This window comes from Amblyomma mixtum, chromosome 4, assembly GCF_055824585.1.
Source record: "Amblyomma mixtum isolate Tamu chromosome 4, ASM5582458v1, whole genome shotgun sequence".
NCBI classification, from domain to species: Eukaryota; Metazoa; Arthropoda; class Arachnida; order Ixodida; family Ixodidae; genus Amblyomma; species Amblyomma mixtum.
In genome coordinates, this window is record NC_143015.1 from 110,819,049 (window position 1) to 110,834,405 (window position 15,357).

The window sequence follows — 15,357 nt, forward strand, 5'->3', positions numbered from 1 at the left end:
CGTCTTAAATGTATTCTCCTGTACTACATGTCGTTGCGATCCAGTGGCCCTTGGACTTTAAGTAATATTATTGCATTCAATTATGAAAGGAATTAAGCAGCATGGAAGATGGAAATAACAGCGCCTCCTCTCCCCTCCCCTCACTTTCGTAGTTTTTACGCACCCTCCCACATTTTCTCTTCCTTTAATTTCTTTTTCCGTCCCTTGGTATTTCCTTCTCCCATGCTGCTTAATTCACTCATCCCTGTTTTGCACGTCAACGCAGCTAGTCATACCATGCTCCCTGTCACAGCTGGACACAGCCTTTCAAGCCCACATTTTCCCTCTCTCCCACACTCCACCACCACGTATTCCTTTCTGCTGAGCTGACCTACTATTTCTTTTCTGAGTTTTGCGTGACAACCGGTTAATCCTCTCCAGCATGTCAACACGATTCAGGCTCCCAAGCCTTGCAGCATAGCAGCCTCGGCCAAGCATTCAGTTGCAGGAATACCACGTTTTGGTCGAATAGCGGTCACCCACACTCAGGCAAAGTGTGGAATTCTCCATGCTTTCGAAGGCTGCCTGTTTGCCCGCAGCCTAATAGCCTTGTCGAGACGGGTTCCTCGGTACAAGAGATCATCCTTCAAGAAAGTGAACGGGCAAACGCTCATAATCTCGTTTTTCAGTTTACCAGGAAACTCTTTCTAGTCGTCACTAATAAAGGACGAGTCTACCAGAACGCACTGGCCTATTCGTAGCACTGTCGCCGGGAGCGGGCCCGGGCCATGCTCGGCCATTGAGCCTTGGGCCCGAGTCGGCCCTGGACTTCTTACAGATTGACCACCCTGCACCTATCATAAGTTTAGTACTGAGTCTTTAGGGCCATGGACTGATCCTATTGAACCAGAGAATAGTCGCCATTGCCGAACGCTATTCTATAGGCCACTGCCGTTGGTGGCGCCGAGCTATATGGGACACAGGTTACTATGGGCCCTCCTTACCGCATGGTCATGTGAAGGACTAACCACGGCGTTGAAGCGTCAGTGACTTTTTGGTGGTAGAGAACTGTCTTCCTAGCATAAACAAGGAACAAAACAAACGGTTCAAGGAAAAAACGCTTCCGATTCTTAAGGTGCACAAATAAAAAGGCCCCAGTGCATCAATTCCTCTACACTACAAATACATCGATCCCTGTCAAGAAAGCATCTGGCTGGACGTCAGCAGCACATGGACACTTGGGAAAACGTAAACAGCGTTGTACACAGTTTGACAGCGTGGAGTAGACAATCGCTTATTGCATACATACAAATGATGCTAGCCAGACAGCTCGGATAATACAGCAGCCGAGATGCAGCAAACTGAGGAAGCCACAACTACACAAACGCGCAGAGCTGACAACAACATACAAGACGGCATGTCCGCGTCACAGCTGCATGGCCACAAAGCAGGAAAGACCTGAAAAAAAAAGGAAAAACATCCCTAAAATTCGTCCAGCGTTGCTCTGAACCGTAAACTACCTTTGAATAAACGGTTAATACGGTGGCCATGTTTGCAAACAAGCGAGGTGGCGCTGCAGTCGCTAGCAGGCTCGCGGTAGGCAAGAGGCCAGGGAGTGGCGTCGAGTTGAGGTGGCGCGGCGCCGGTTTTCAAGTAGGCGCGTTTTGAGTTCCTGAGAATCATAGCAATGGTTGATGCTTTCAACTTAGTATTCCTCGAAGTACACAGACTCGCATTGGCCATGTACGGCGTATTTCGTCACAGTGTATTGTACCTAGGCATTGAATAAAATGATAAGTTTTTGACACTCTGCACTAGCCAGAATGATTTTACCTCAGGACAGTAGTGAGGTAAGCACTGGCGTTTTTTCGGCAGAGCCGACGTGCGCTCACCGTCTGTTGACACACGTGTCGCGCAGTACGAAAAGTGGGGACAGCGTCGATCGTGTCCCGATCTCATCTGTCTCGCGTAACCGCTGTTTTTAGCCGTCAGATCAGGCACCAGCCAGACTTCTCCCCTTTTTAAACTGGTCGATTTAGTGATAAGTTTGAATTCCTGAAATTATATTCTTTCCTAGCCCTGGGTCTTTGGTTTTGTGACGAAAAAATATAGCAAAATATTCAGTAGAAATTCATAAAATTATGGTTTTTAGATCTCTGGTCGTTAAAAATTGTGAGGTAATGCGGTTTCTGATGGTCCTTGCACGTCGCGAATTCTGCGGGCTTCCGACGACGGAGTACCACAATGGTAGCATCACTACGAAGAGGGATCAGAGGTTTCGTTGATTTCAGTGCCGCATTTCTTTGACCAAAGCGAAAGCGAAAAGGCCATAACAAGGGAGTGAACTTAAAGGGTTGTTTTTTGATCTACCACATTTTCAGTGATTGGCATCCCTCCCCCCTTCGTAAATTTGTAAATAATGGAAATAGAATGATTTTATTTGTCGCGAACGGTTCCAAATACGTAGAGAAGTGCAATAAATGTCCCGATTTTTTTCCTACAGGAGCAGTAGTACGTTAGTTATTTTTATAACAAAAGTTTTCATGTGACTATGCAAGCATAAGTACTGATAATCTAATAAAAAAAGAAGTAATACCGCCATCATAGAGAACAGGGCTTTGGGGACATGCTGGCATAAAAACCTTCCGCACTTTATACTTAATTATTCAAGACCCGGGGTGACTTGACGAGGGTGTTAACTGTAATTACCGAAGAACTGCACCAGGCATAGCTGAAAATAAAACGCATTACTAAAATTACCAGAGCAATTTTATATTTGCACCAAATTTGGTTACATATATCACGCATCAATAAAGAAAAAACTTTTCATTGCCACATCCCCTGTAAATCTCGCTGCGTGCTCTTTTGGTAGCCCGCCTGCGGTTGCTTCTTTCCAAACAGGCTTCGCGATCATGTACTACTTCATGAAGCAACTTATGACACATGCATGATGCAATGAAAAGGATGTGGTTTTTAGCACACTTAAAGTACGCTCTTCGAAGCATGCCAATGTGACCGCGCAAGATTGTCACAACTTACCAGACTGCTTTCTACTAGAATCAAATGATCATGTCGGTCATGTTAAGTAATACTTTCAAGATATATTAAATGCCCTGAAACGCGCCATTATATTTTCGTATAACTTCTACACACGTTAAAACATGATGTGCTATCAACGAAATAACGCACTCGTTGATGGTAAATGACCTTGCCGGCGCCCGTGCACACCAGCGCAGGGTGATAAGTACGTGCGCAGCTACATGCTTTTTTTTTTCCTTGCGCAGTTTTAAGCGTACCATGCTGTTGTTCATTTGAATGAGCGCAAAAATTTCCCTGCTATGTAGTACGTTGACTGGCAGCGCCTGTCGACACCCATACTTCGCGCTTTTACTACCGCGGCCCATTTCCTAATGCGGTATTCATATGCGAGAAACCTATTAAGGCTAATCTAATTTTCCGTTTTACGATACTACGTGGATAAACGCCAAAGCTGGTCAATACATGCTACTTCTGCAGTGCGTAGCCACGATGCAGCCGCCGGTAGCCGCGGCAACTGCGGTAGGCACGGGCAGGCGGAACCCGTTTTGCCTACCACGCGAAAGTCGCTACTGACATCAGCGCCACCGCATCTCCGTGACGTCGCGGGGTGAAGGAGGTCTAAGCCAGCACACAATTTCTTGCTCATTCAACCTAGAAGGCACAACACTATAAACGCTTTCGCAGCGGCATATACGTCGCCCTTGAATTATGCCTGGCCTCATGAACCACCAAATCGGAAAGCGCGTGTCATTAGTGACGTCAGTTCTGAGCATTTGCCCTAAACCTGCCTATATTGAGCGGAGCAAAACGTGCTCTTCGCTGGCACTGTCCTCCAGGTCGTTAACGAGAACAAAAAACAAAATATATCACAAGTTCTCAAAGGCTATCCCAGTAGCACAATCATAGTTAAGGTGGTCACATTATTTAAGCTAGAGATAAAAGTAAACTGTTTCAGGAGTGAATGCATGGTCATTAAACCACAGCGTAGTCTATGATGGTCATCAAGTTCTGTGCAGAAAATAAGGCGAATACGGAATGGCATCTCATGAAATGTCCCGGCATCCCGAATATGCAAGTTTTCCAGGAGAACCGGTCAACCAAAAAAATTGCACTTTTTCTGGGGATTCATCTTGGAAGGATTGGAACATTCGAACGCTCTCGCGAATGCCACAGAATTGCGCACGACGATGTCACAGTCTGACGCGAAGGCGCTGTGGAAGCCATGTACAGTGCAGGACATGTAACAGATGGTCATGAAGAGGACTTTGTCCGGCGAAATGTCCTTTCCGACGTAAACACCTTCGCCGTTGTCGGCGTCTTCCATTGCCGCGTACGCAATCTCCGCCGCCGGCAACTCCGGAAACACGCTCGCCAAACCGTGGAAGCTGAGGCAGCTGTCTCTCTCCTGGTAGGCTTTACTCGTCTCTTCGGAGAAAATGCACTCCACCTCCGTGCCGTTCGGAAGCCAGCGGACGCCCTCTTTGTCCAGAGCCTTCACTAAGTTAAGCGCCAACAAGTACCCGCGGCCGCCGAAAAACATGGAGTTCGTGCCGCCACTGTAGAAGAGCGGAGGATAGGTCATGTAGATGGGTACATCTAGGGTGCCTAGAACATAGTCGAGCATGGGGTAGGAAGGCGGGAAGTTGTGTGCGAGATTCACAGCGTCCCAGTAAAACTGCGCGTCGTTCATGCGACGCACTCTCTCGCTGGCACGGTGCATGACCCTGCGTGCCTGAATCCAGAGCTCGACGAACAGTTTCCCCGTGCCAGGGTATTCCTTGTAAATTTCCTCCAATGCTTCGTTGTTCAGCAATTGCTCTTCGGGCCACGCTCGCATCTTCACCGACCTCAGCTTCTCGCTGGCGATACGTTTGCTGTTGCCGTCCAGCCACGCTACGCCCTCCACCTTCTTGATGGCAACGGAGACCAGCCTTCGGTATCCGGCGCCAATGACATCCCGGTCCTTCTCCCTGTTGTCGATGGCGACTTCGAGGGAGAGGACAAGCGCCTTGTACGTAGACTCGGTGTGGAAGCTGCAGAATTGGGAACGGTAAGCGTCGACCTTGTGCCTGGCGCCGAAACGTCTCAGGAGCATCCGGGGCTCGCCAATGGGCGCGAACATCTCGACGAAAGTCCAACTGAACAGGCTGACAAGTCGTGGTCGTTGGTGGCCGATGAGGAAGGCCCCGATGGTCCTCAGGAGGTTCTCGTCGCTCAGATTTACGTCGTCAGTGGCGGCCAGTTCTGGACTCAGCGCTACGTTTTCCCGGAGAAGGTTCATCCAGGTATCCGAGCTGATTGGCTGCGAGTGGTTGCCAATGTCTTCGAGGCGGAATGCTGCCGGGATCCTCATTCGAGAGAAGATCATTTCGCAAAGCTTGATCAGCACGGTGCCCTCCATGTTGCGTGTTTCCTCGATGGTATCCTGTAGGGAGGCATCGTCCACGGGAGCCGTGCTGTTGAGCCTGATGTCTTCGTAGTATCCCATCCAATATGCAGCGTAGCTGCTACGGTCCTTGACAGCCTCGTACTGGTTCAAGAGGAACGGCAGCGACGGAGCGGGGCTGAACGCCAGCAACCACTTTCCAAGCCGGGCGAGCACGCGGACTTCGAACCCCAAGTGGACCTGCCACCTGTAGGACAACGCCACCAGCATCTCCAGGGGGTTCGCGTCGGCTCGCGGTGGCTCCGGCCAGCTGAGGCCCATTTCCCGCATGATGGCCAGGAACTGCGGCAGGTGGGCGCCGCCGTGGTCCCGTGCGTTCATGCAGGACTTGTACATGTCGAGGGCTTTGGCTGCCACGGGGAACTTCAGGGCGCCCTTGATGAGCAGTTCTCCGAAGATGGCGTGCCGCGCGAAGGCCATGTCGTCGACGGGCGTCTTGACGTGCTCCCTTCGGTCCGTCGACGGCAACCAGGAGGAGCACACGTAGGCGGAAAAGTCTTCGCACGGGTCGATGCTCCTGTTGAGATCTCTCGTTAGGAGTTCCGCGTACAAACGGCAGGACAGGCTGTCGCAGTGTTTCCTCTCTGCTGGAGGCGGGGTGTGACCCCTGAACACAAAGGTGACGAGGGCCGCGAGCAGCAAAATCGTGGCGACGGAAGCGATCCCAGCGATGGCCATTTTTTTCCGACGAATGAGCTGCAAGAAAACGGTGATATAGAAGGTGACTTTGAAAAGGCTGCGTGCTCTCTTTGTAGTGAAATGCGGCGAACGTACGACAAGACTCGGGACACAGGACGAAAACCAAAGCAGCACGTAGAATTGGCCCAATACTGGAAATAGGTGGGTTTACTTTTCCACTCATCATCACGATCAGCCTGATTACACCCACTGCAAGGCAAAGGCCTCTCCCATGTCTAATTAACCCTGTCCTTTGCGAGTTGCGGCCACTGTATCCCCGCAAACTTCTTAATCTCATCCGCCCACCTAACTTTCTGCTGTCGCCTGCTACGTTTGCCTTCTCTTGGAATCCACTCCGTTACCCTTAAGGACAAGCGGTTATCTTGCCTTCGAATTACATGCCCTGCCCAGGCCCATTTCTTCCTCTTGATTTCAACTAGGATATCATTAACCCACGTTTGTTCTCTCCCCCACTCCACCCTCTTCCGATCTTAACGTTTCACCTATCATTGGTTTTTCCATAGCTCGCTGCGTTGTCCTTAACTTGAGCTGAACCCTCTTTGTTAGCCTCCACGTTTCTGGCCCATAGGTGAGTACCGGTAAGATACAGCTGTTGTATACTTACCTCTTGAGGGATACTGGCAAACTGCCATTCATGATCTGAGAGAACCTGCCATATGCGCTCCACCCCATTCTTATTCTTCTAGTTTTTTCCCTCTCATGATCCGGATCTGCGGTCACTACCTGCCCTAAGTAGACATATTATATTACTACTTCCAGCACCTCGCTACCAACTGCGAACTGCTGTTCCCTTGCTAGGTTGTTGAACATTACTTGGTTTTATGTATGTTAATTTTTAGCCCCACTGTTCTGCTCTGCCTGTCTAACTCATCGATCATGCTTTGAAGTTATTGTCCTGAGTGGCTTAGCAAGGCAATGTCATCAGCGAATCGCAAATTACTCAGGTATTCTCCATTAACTCTTATCCCCAACTGTTCCCATTTTGGGCCCGGTAAGCAGCCCGTACGCAGGCGGTGAATAGCATTGGCGAGATCGTGTCTCCCTGCCTGACACCTTTCCGTATTGGAATTTTATTGCTGACGTTATGGAGAACTATAGCAGCTGTGGAGTCGTTATAAATATCTTCCAATATATTCACATAACACTCTTTCACACCCTGGTTCCGCAATGCCTGCACGACAGGGGTTGGTTATATTCTGCACATTTCTCTATCACCTCATTGATCGTATGAATGTTGTCTATTGTCGAGTATCCTTTACGAAAGCCTGCCTGATCATTTGGTTGACTGAAGTCTAAGGTTGTCCTGACTCTATTAGCACTACCTTAGTAAATACCTTGTAGGCGACGGACAGTACGCTGATCGGTCTGACGTCATAGAGTTTCCGCGGCTGTATTGACGTCCGCGCCATTTCTACATTTCTGAAACTAATTAATACAGTCATGAAACTTAACTGCTACGATCATTTTGCACTCCTCTATCGGAAATGACCATTCGTTTTCTCATATCCTTTTTAGTTCCCGGGTTAACACGGGTCAAACGCTGCCAAAGGTGTGACACCCTCTGCTAACGGGTGAGAGTATGAGCCATGAAAGGCTTTCGCCTCAATATTTCGTGCTTAACAGGCACACTTTCAGAAGCCGCCCTCGCTGGAAAACGAGCTGAGCGCACAACTCACTCACCCCAGCCTTGGCCGAGAAGAGCCCAGCTGGATGTCCATAGCTGCCGGTGGACGTATCCGACATTCCCTTCTTCCCTCTGGAAATCCAGCTCGTCTCCTTGGCATTTGACAGGAAGGAATGGTGGGCAGCCGGACCGCGCATCTCCTCTGCACCGGCAGAGCTCTTGAGGCCCGAGGCCGCCGGAGCGTCGGACGGTTTTCTCGAGGACAGAGCCGACTGCTGCTGTGGCGCGTCGAGCGGATACAAACTTAAAAATAATCTTTTCGTCCCTTCTTTCGGATTTCAAAGCGGCGTCCTCCCCTGGAAACTGCTCCTGCTTTTTTAACTACCTCAGTGTTGTCGCTAAGGCGTTCCGGTGTCGCGGACATCCTTCCCCAACGATTGCAGCGTGGAAAAAGTCGAATTCGCTTACCCGCTACTTTGTCGGTCTTGGCGTCCGTTGCCTCGTGGGGCCGTTCTTCCGCTGAGGATTTCTCTTCGGATCCGCTCGCCGGTGCATTGAGCTGCTCTTTCGAGGGCGCCGACCTCTTCCGCTTGGAGCTCTTCTTGGAGTGCTCCCGCTCGCCGCCATGGACGGACGCCTTCCGAACGGGGCTCGCGTCTTGTCCCTCGGGCGGATGTTTCTTCTTTCCGGTCATCTCGCAAGGTTGCACTGTATGGCGGTGACGGATCATTTAAAACGTCTTTCACAAGTAACAGCGCGGCACAGGGCTATACATTAAGGACTGGTCTTCCTGAAGACGGCACATTACATGACGCACGCGAAGAGCACGCGACGAGCGACGAGTTATAGTGCCTATTATTAGAGCATACACAGATGAAGCTGGGAAACAGCACTCTACCTCAACCTCTCACTGTTCAGACAGTATACAATTATCGGTTAGGTACCGGCTCTATGAAGATCCCACCACGCGTCCTGCACTCTGCGGGGTCCACAAAACCAAGGCCTAACTGCAGCAAGTTCTCATAAATAACTATCAGCAGGTGACGCCGCGAATGTTCCGTTGCCACATGTAGCGCTAACCGAGAGCGCAATAACCTGCATTGAAGCTTGCCAAACGGATTGCCGTGCCGCAACACAGCCTATCGAGGAAGAGGAAGAATTTTTCCGGGTGTGGCCGTTAAGCAGCCGTGCTTTCGCCGCGCCATCTAACTTCGCTTCAGCGTTTCGATGAAGCAGCAAATGACATACGACGCAGCTAACTGGGATACGGCGAGCAGCCAAGCGCGCGCCTCTCAGTTGCGGATCTAGACTCCCAAAGTCGACACAAACTTCGGGACTTTAGTGGTCTTGCGACTGTCAACAGCCAAGCGGCCTAAGGACGGCAGCAGCTTTTCAGCAGAGCATCGGCTAGCGATTCTAGCACTGCCACAGTCGCAGAGCCATCTGAGTACTGCCCCTCTTACATACCATCTTGTATAGGGGGCGCTGGTACTGATTCATCATCAACGGAGTGCATATTGCAACCGCGCAAAACGACGCAGGACGAAGAGAGGAAAGCACAGGACAAGACGCGTCGTTTTGCGCGGTTGCAATATGCACTGCATTGTCAACCATCAACTAACCCGCCTTCACTTGTCACATCGTCATCAACACCGAAAAAAAACTAGTACGGTACAACGCCTAGAAGTGATCGACACATGGGCTATGAGGGTCGCCAAAGTGAAGGGCTCTGCAATAATTGCGAACTAAAGTGCACCTTGTAGTGCCGGAGCCCCCATTTCGCTGGCTGGCCTCTCTGGAAGCCAGCGCTGCGCGCTCGCCGACGCTCAAAGCAGGCCCACTCTCTCGGACATGTCGCGGCGTGCAGCGTGAATCATCCCGCCTCGCTGGCGCCGACGCGGACCCTTCCTCCTTCCCTCCTCACCGTCGGTGCGAACTCCTCCGACGCTTCGACGGCCGTCGCCTCTCGACCATTGGTCTAATTTGAACGGTGGCCAGTGCCGTGACCTGATTGGAGGGTTTGAACTGCTGGCTGCCGCAACCGACAGCGGCGGCTTTAAAAGCGGAGCCGCGCTGAGCCCGAGCAGCAGACGGGCAGCAGAAGAGCCTTCACGCCGGAGCTACGCTCGCCGCCGGGGCCGCCCTTCTTTGTGCTAGCGCGTGGTGCTCTTGGCCCTTGTATCATGTAAAAGCCCTTGTACATACTGTACATAAAAATCCTTTGACTCACCGTCGCCTCGACCATTTCCTGGCTCGGACACCCAGTCCCAACAACCTCAATAGATAAGTAGGCCGCTGCCTCCACTGCTGCGAAATGCTAATAAGCGCACAAACACACATACATAAACAACAGGCCGGAGCTTAGATGCTGCCGTCAATGGCCTTCCCCGTTCTTCTAACTGCCCCCCATGCCTGTCGGCCAGAAAAAGTCGTCCGCTCACCGCCGATGTGTCGCTCCTCAAGCCCGAGAAGGGACGATGCCAGACCGAAACAGGGCAGGACGAAAAGTGGGGCCAGCCGGGCTGCACACCGTGACTGCACCGCAGGACAGGATATCTTCTTCTGCTTCGCCACGAGAGCACCCGCTCGCGTACCCATAGCGCGCGCTCGGCGAGCAGAACGCGCTTGGCTGCTGCTTCTTCCTTCTCACATGGCAGTTGAGCGTTCGGTGCAGAAATAAATAGCACTAAAAAATTTCGCCAAGAGATCCCTCCGATCGCTGATAACTATATGCAACGCATGCATATAACGGGTGTTCCATTCAACGTAGAAGAGGCTTTTATGTTTTAGGGGGGTTTAACGTCCCAAAGCGACTCAGGCTATGAGGGACGCCGTGGTGGACGGATCCGGATAATTTCGACCATCTGGGGTTCTTTAAAGTGCACTGACATCACACAGCACACGGGACTCTAGAATTTCACCTTCATCGAAATTCCACCCCAACAGCCGGGATCGAACCCGCGTCTTTCGGGTCAGTAGCCGAGCGCCATAACCACTGAGCCACCGCGACGGATAACACATAAGAAGAGCACGCAACTTCAGAAATATTGTTGACCACTCTCGCGACGGTTTGTGCACGTGCACCGCAGCAAGACCTAGGTCAATGACCTTTTCCGGAGTCTGTTGACCGCGCCATCCTGGCATCGTGTCCCCACGGAACCGCTCCCGCATTTGGACATCGCGAGAAACAGTGCGAGAGGCGACACAGGAGGGTGGCGTACGACACATGTTGCCATATTTCAAAGACACCGACGGCTTCATTCTATGGGGCTGTGCACTGGACATTACGACAGCGTCGGAAATGGAAAGCAGTTTGACAAAGGCGGCCAAATTTCGATCGAGGCGCAATTCCAGGTGCCCGTGTGCTGTGCGATGTGAGTGCACGTTGAAGAATCCCAGGTGGTCGAAATTTGCGGAGCCCTTCACTACGGCGTCTCTCATAGCCTTAGTCGCTTTGGGACGTTAAACCCCAACAAACCAAACCACACCAAAGGCGGACTCACCGAACGGCTCAACAAGGCGATCGCCGACATGATTTCCATGTATGTTGACGCAGACCACCGGAACTGGGACGCCATACTCCCTTCAGTAACATTCGCCTATAATACTTCTCAGCAAGAAACGACGTGCTTCACTCCATTTCGTTTAGTCCATGGTCGCGAAGCCACAACCATCCTGGACGCAATGTTGCTTCCGAGCAGTACTCCCTCATCTGTTATGGGTGCTGCTCACTTTGTTCGTCACGCCGAGGCCACCCGCCAACTCGCTCGACAGCGCATACGGCACCAGCAAACCCACGACGCTCGCCGATATAACCTCCGTCACAGAGCTGTTAGTTACCAGCCCGGCGAACAAGTCTGGGTTTGGAGCCTAATCCGCATGCGTGGACGCTCTGAAAAGCTTATGCGCCGATATTTCGGCCCATACGAGGTACTGCGCCAAGTCAGTGAGGTGAACTACGAAGTTCTTCCCCAAGAACAGTTCGCTCCTCTAGACAGCCGACCTCCGAAGTCGTCCATGTCGGCCGGATGAAGTCGGCCGGGATGTCGGCCGGACGGCGAAGGAAATGAGGCGAAACAAACAAACCGAGGTTTGAGAAGGAGCCGACTCTCCACTCTCTCTTCATAAAGCTCCTTCCAAGACAACTCGCCTCCAGGAGATTTCCGTGGCAACCACCGAGCTGTTCCACCTGCTTACGCTGTCGCCTTGCCCTCGTCCTTCCGCAGTAACCACCCTCCGGAGGGTTCCTGTGGTAACCACACACCGGCTTCCTCCGTGCGCGGTAACGATCCTCCGGGTGGTTCCCATGGCAACGTCCCCACCGGTTACGCCGACGAAAGCAGTGCTCTCAAACGAGCAATTGATCAACGAATCCCGCTTCACTAGCCGAACTGTATGCTGCCGAAGTGACAGGGGCAATGACTGTGATGCATGCAGGCGCTGGCAGGCAACTCGACAATGGCATCAACACGGTCCGCGGTAGCGATATGAAGGAGCTGCATAAGGGTAGGACGGAACCGCAGCTTCGTTGATCTTGTACAGGCTGTTTCACACTTCGAGGGCATTAGCAGCACGTGAATCTGCGCTTCGAGAACCACTGCCGCCGAGAGCCAGCGCCGGAACCCTGTGGGGTGCCCTTCTTGGGGATGGGCAGAGAGTCCGTTCGGAGAGGATCGACGCCAGCGGTGGTTGTGCGGTTGTGAATGAAGCCACGGATGTAGTTGTAGGTATATTCGCTGTCTATGGAGGCCAGGTTCTCGAGGATCAGGAGGATTGTCGAAGGCGTCCGTGGTGTCCAGGACGAAGACGGCTTGGATGGTAGAAAATATGTGTCCCAGGAGGTTCCTTTTAAGGTGAATGAGCACGTCCTGGGCTTAGAGGTGGGCTCCGGAACTGAACATGGTATGGGGAAAGGCTCCTGTGTCTTCGAAGTCAAAATATTTATTCAGGCATGCAACTCAATGGTGCAGTTGCCTGGGGCTTAGACTAAACGGCAAATAGATGCCTGACAAGGAGGAAGGGCACCAGGTGATTGAGCACGGCGCGTTCGAACAGCTTCCTGAGACACGATGTAAGGGAGATGAGTCGTAGGCTGCTTGACAAAGGCGGTGGCCTAGCGTCTGTCAGCCTGCTGTTCGGCGGTTGCTCGGCGTGTGGTGGACTGTGGCCCCGGCTGACTCCTCCGGGACTGCTGGGCGGGAATGCAAGCGCTTCTGGCTCCGCTGCCGCCTGGTGCTGCTGAGGTCGCTCTTTGCATAGTCGCTCTCTCCTGGTTGGACGGCTGGCGCCCCGCGGAGCATCCTGTTGGGCCGCATGGTTGTCTCGGGCACGCGGGGAGGCCAGGGCTTGGCGACCCTCCCCGGACAGTTCTTTGCGCCTTGCTGCGTTTCTTTTCTTGTCCGTCGTCTCCGCGCACTGCCTCGTGGCAAAGAACCGTGGGAATGTTTCCTACGAGCTCGTCCCGTCCGGCCTCAGAGTTGCTGGCGAGTCGAACGTTGTCTATTCCTTAGGCTATTTTGTTGCTAACTAGCGTTATTACTGTTGTAGCAGTAAACGCCTTTCTGTTTCAGTCATTGACGTTTGTTCGCCCCCAACGAGCTCTGCACGCCGAGATCGGCGCACGTTCAGTAGAGCGGGCGATCACGGAGTGGGGTCGGTGGTTTGAACTGTCAGCCGCTGATTAGTCGGTAAACCTATTTATTCCCCTAGTTCAACCTATCTGCCGTCCAACGTGGGGTCTGCTCTTGGAACATTGGCCGACTGTAGTGAATTTGATCGCAAGGACCTACGGCATGCTTTCTTGAGTGCGAGGCCGATTCTGCTGCAGCATGTTTGAACTGAACATGCACAGTACTTTTTCTTCAAGTTTTTCCCAGTATTTTTATCATTGATAGAACTATGTGGTCCGTATCGAAGGAGAGCGAGGCCTATCGCCCGCCTACCTGCGTGACTATAAGTATGGAAGATGCTGGATGGTCCGGGTTTTCCTGTACATAATTTTATTTGATGCCTCTCTACGACTCGGTGTCGCGGCTCCGAGAGCCGGATGGCCTGGGGCCACGGGTGCCGCTAAGAGCTTGGTATTCCAGCCTCGGCATCTGGCGCTCCGCCATCCGATACGGTGGGCGGCGACAGCTCTGAAGCTGTCTCTTGCTGTGAGCGAGGAAGGACCACCCCACAAAGCCGACGTCTCTTCGCGTCTGCGCAGTGCGCCCACGTACCCCTTCTCAGCTATTTTGTTTCTTTGGCGGTCATTATCAGGGTGGTAGTCAGGCCCATGGCTTTTCGGAGCTGCCTGCACCATGACGGAAGATACGCGACCAGCAGGACTGCATGTGGTGTTGAGAGTGGGCGTACATTGCTGCCCACCCGTTTTCGTAACCTCGCACGAACTGAGCAGTCTCGTTCAACTCACCAAGGGGCTTTGTTCACTCGAACTAGGGGTTTGCACAGCCGCGCGACACGTTTCGCTAGAGTTAAGCATGGCGCCACGACGCACATACGGACGCAGTTTCCCCTCCGATCTACGTTAAAGGTATGCGTACAGCGTTTCGGCAATCATACAAGCCACGCTTACTGTGCAGCGCACATCGTCGCGCTGCCGTTTGCTGCGACGAAGTTTCCTGTAACAAGGTAACCATGTGGGCTATAATTGGTGTATATGAGACATAACTTCACCAGCGAAAGTGCAAGACACCAGGAAAAAACACAGTTGTTAAAGCGTTGTCCTGTGTTGTTCTCCTGGTGTCTCGTACTTTCGCTGGCAAAGTTATGTCTGAAGTTTCCTGTAATCCTATTCGGCACGTCCATCCGGGAAAGCCGTGGCAAGACCAGTACTCTGAGTCACCTCCAGCTGCTGTTACCCTGGCAGCTACTGCAAAATGCTGTTCTGCAGTTTTCCACTGGCCTTCTCTTCGCGGGCCTGCGGACACCTAGTCCACGGGCCAGCGTAGACTTCAGGCCGCCTACAGAACACCGCGGAAGTCTACGTGGATGTCATCGGCAAGTGTTCCGCTGCAAGACCTGCCTCAAGCGCATGAAGTCGCCTCCGTAGACGCCTCCGTAGGCGCGTGGGTCTGTTTTATGGTTGGGCGGATGTGGGGATTCGCACCGCTCCGTTTTTTTTTTCTTTATTGCATTTTCACAACGGGTACAAAGAAGTAAAACATGTCAGCAACACTTGCACTGACACGGCACAAAAGGACTCTTTGTCCCTTGGTCAACAGATTGTTTTCTATGTAAAAAACCTGAAACAATAGATCACGTGTTTTTAAATTGTTGGGATGCGTTTTTCTTCTGGGATGTGCTTCAAAGAACCTTAAAGAAAGATTTACCGCTACACCCGCATGCCATCAGGTTCTTACCGGTAGGAAAACAGGACATCCCTTATGACACTATTATGCTCCTTGGCCTCCGTAGTTTATGGAAAACAAGGACACAATTCAACAATGCAGTAGTTGTGAGATCTCCATGCGAGCATTTCATTTAAGGTGTCATACGTCTGAGGGAAGTGTATCAGGCACTGCCTGATCAGCCAACTTGGTTAAATGTGTTGGATGACTTGGTTGAA

At 52.0% G+C, this 15,357-nt stretch overlaps 1 protein-coding gene across 1 annotated transcript; it reads right to left on the bottom strand.

Annotated features, from left to right (window-relative positions):
* Positions 1 to 4,111: 4,111 nt before the first annotated feature.
* On the bottom strand, positions 4,112 to 7,984 carry LOC149347861 (neprilysin-like). The gene is made up of 2 exons (XM_089585691.1): positions 7,844 to 7,984; positions 4,112 to 6,160 (listed from the first exon to the last, which is right to left on the bottom strand). The coding sequence occupies exons 1-2, from the start codon at positions 7,982 to 7,984 to the stop codon at positions 4,112 to 4,114; spliced, it is 2,190 nt and encodes a 729-aa protein (XP_089441817.1).
* Between the last annotated feature and the right edge of the window lie 7,373 nt (positions 7,985 to 15,357).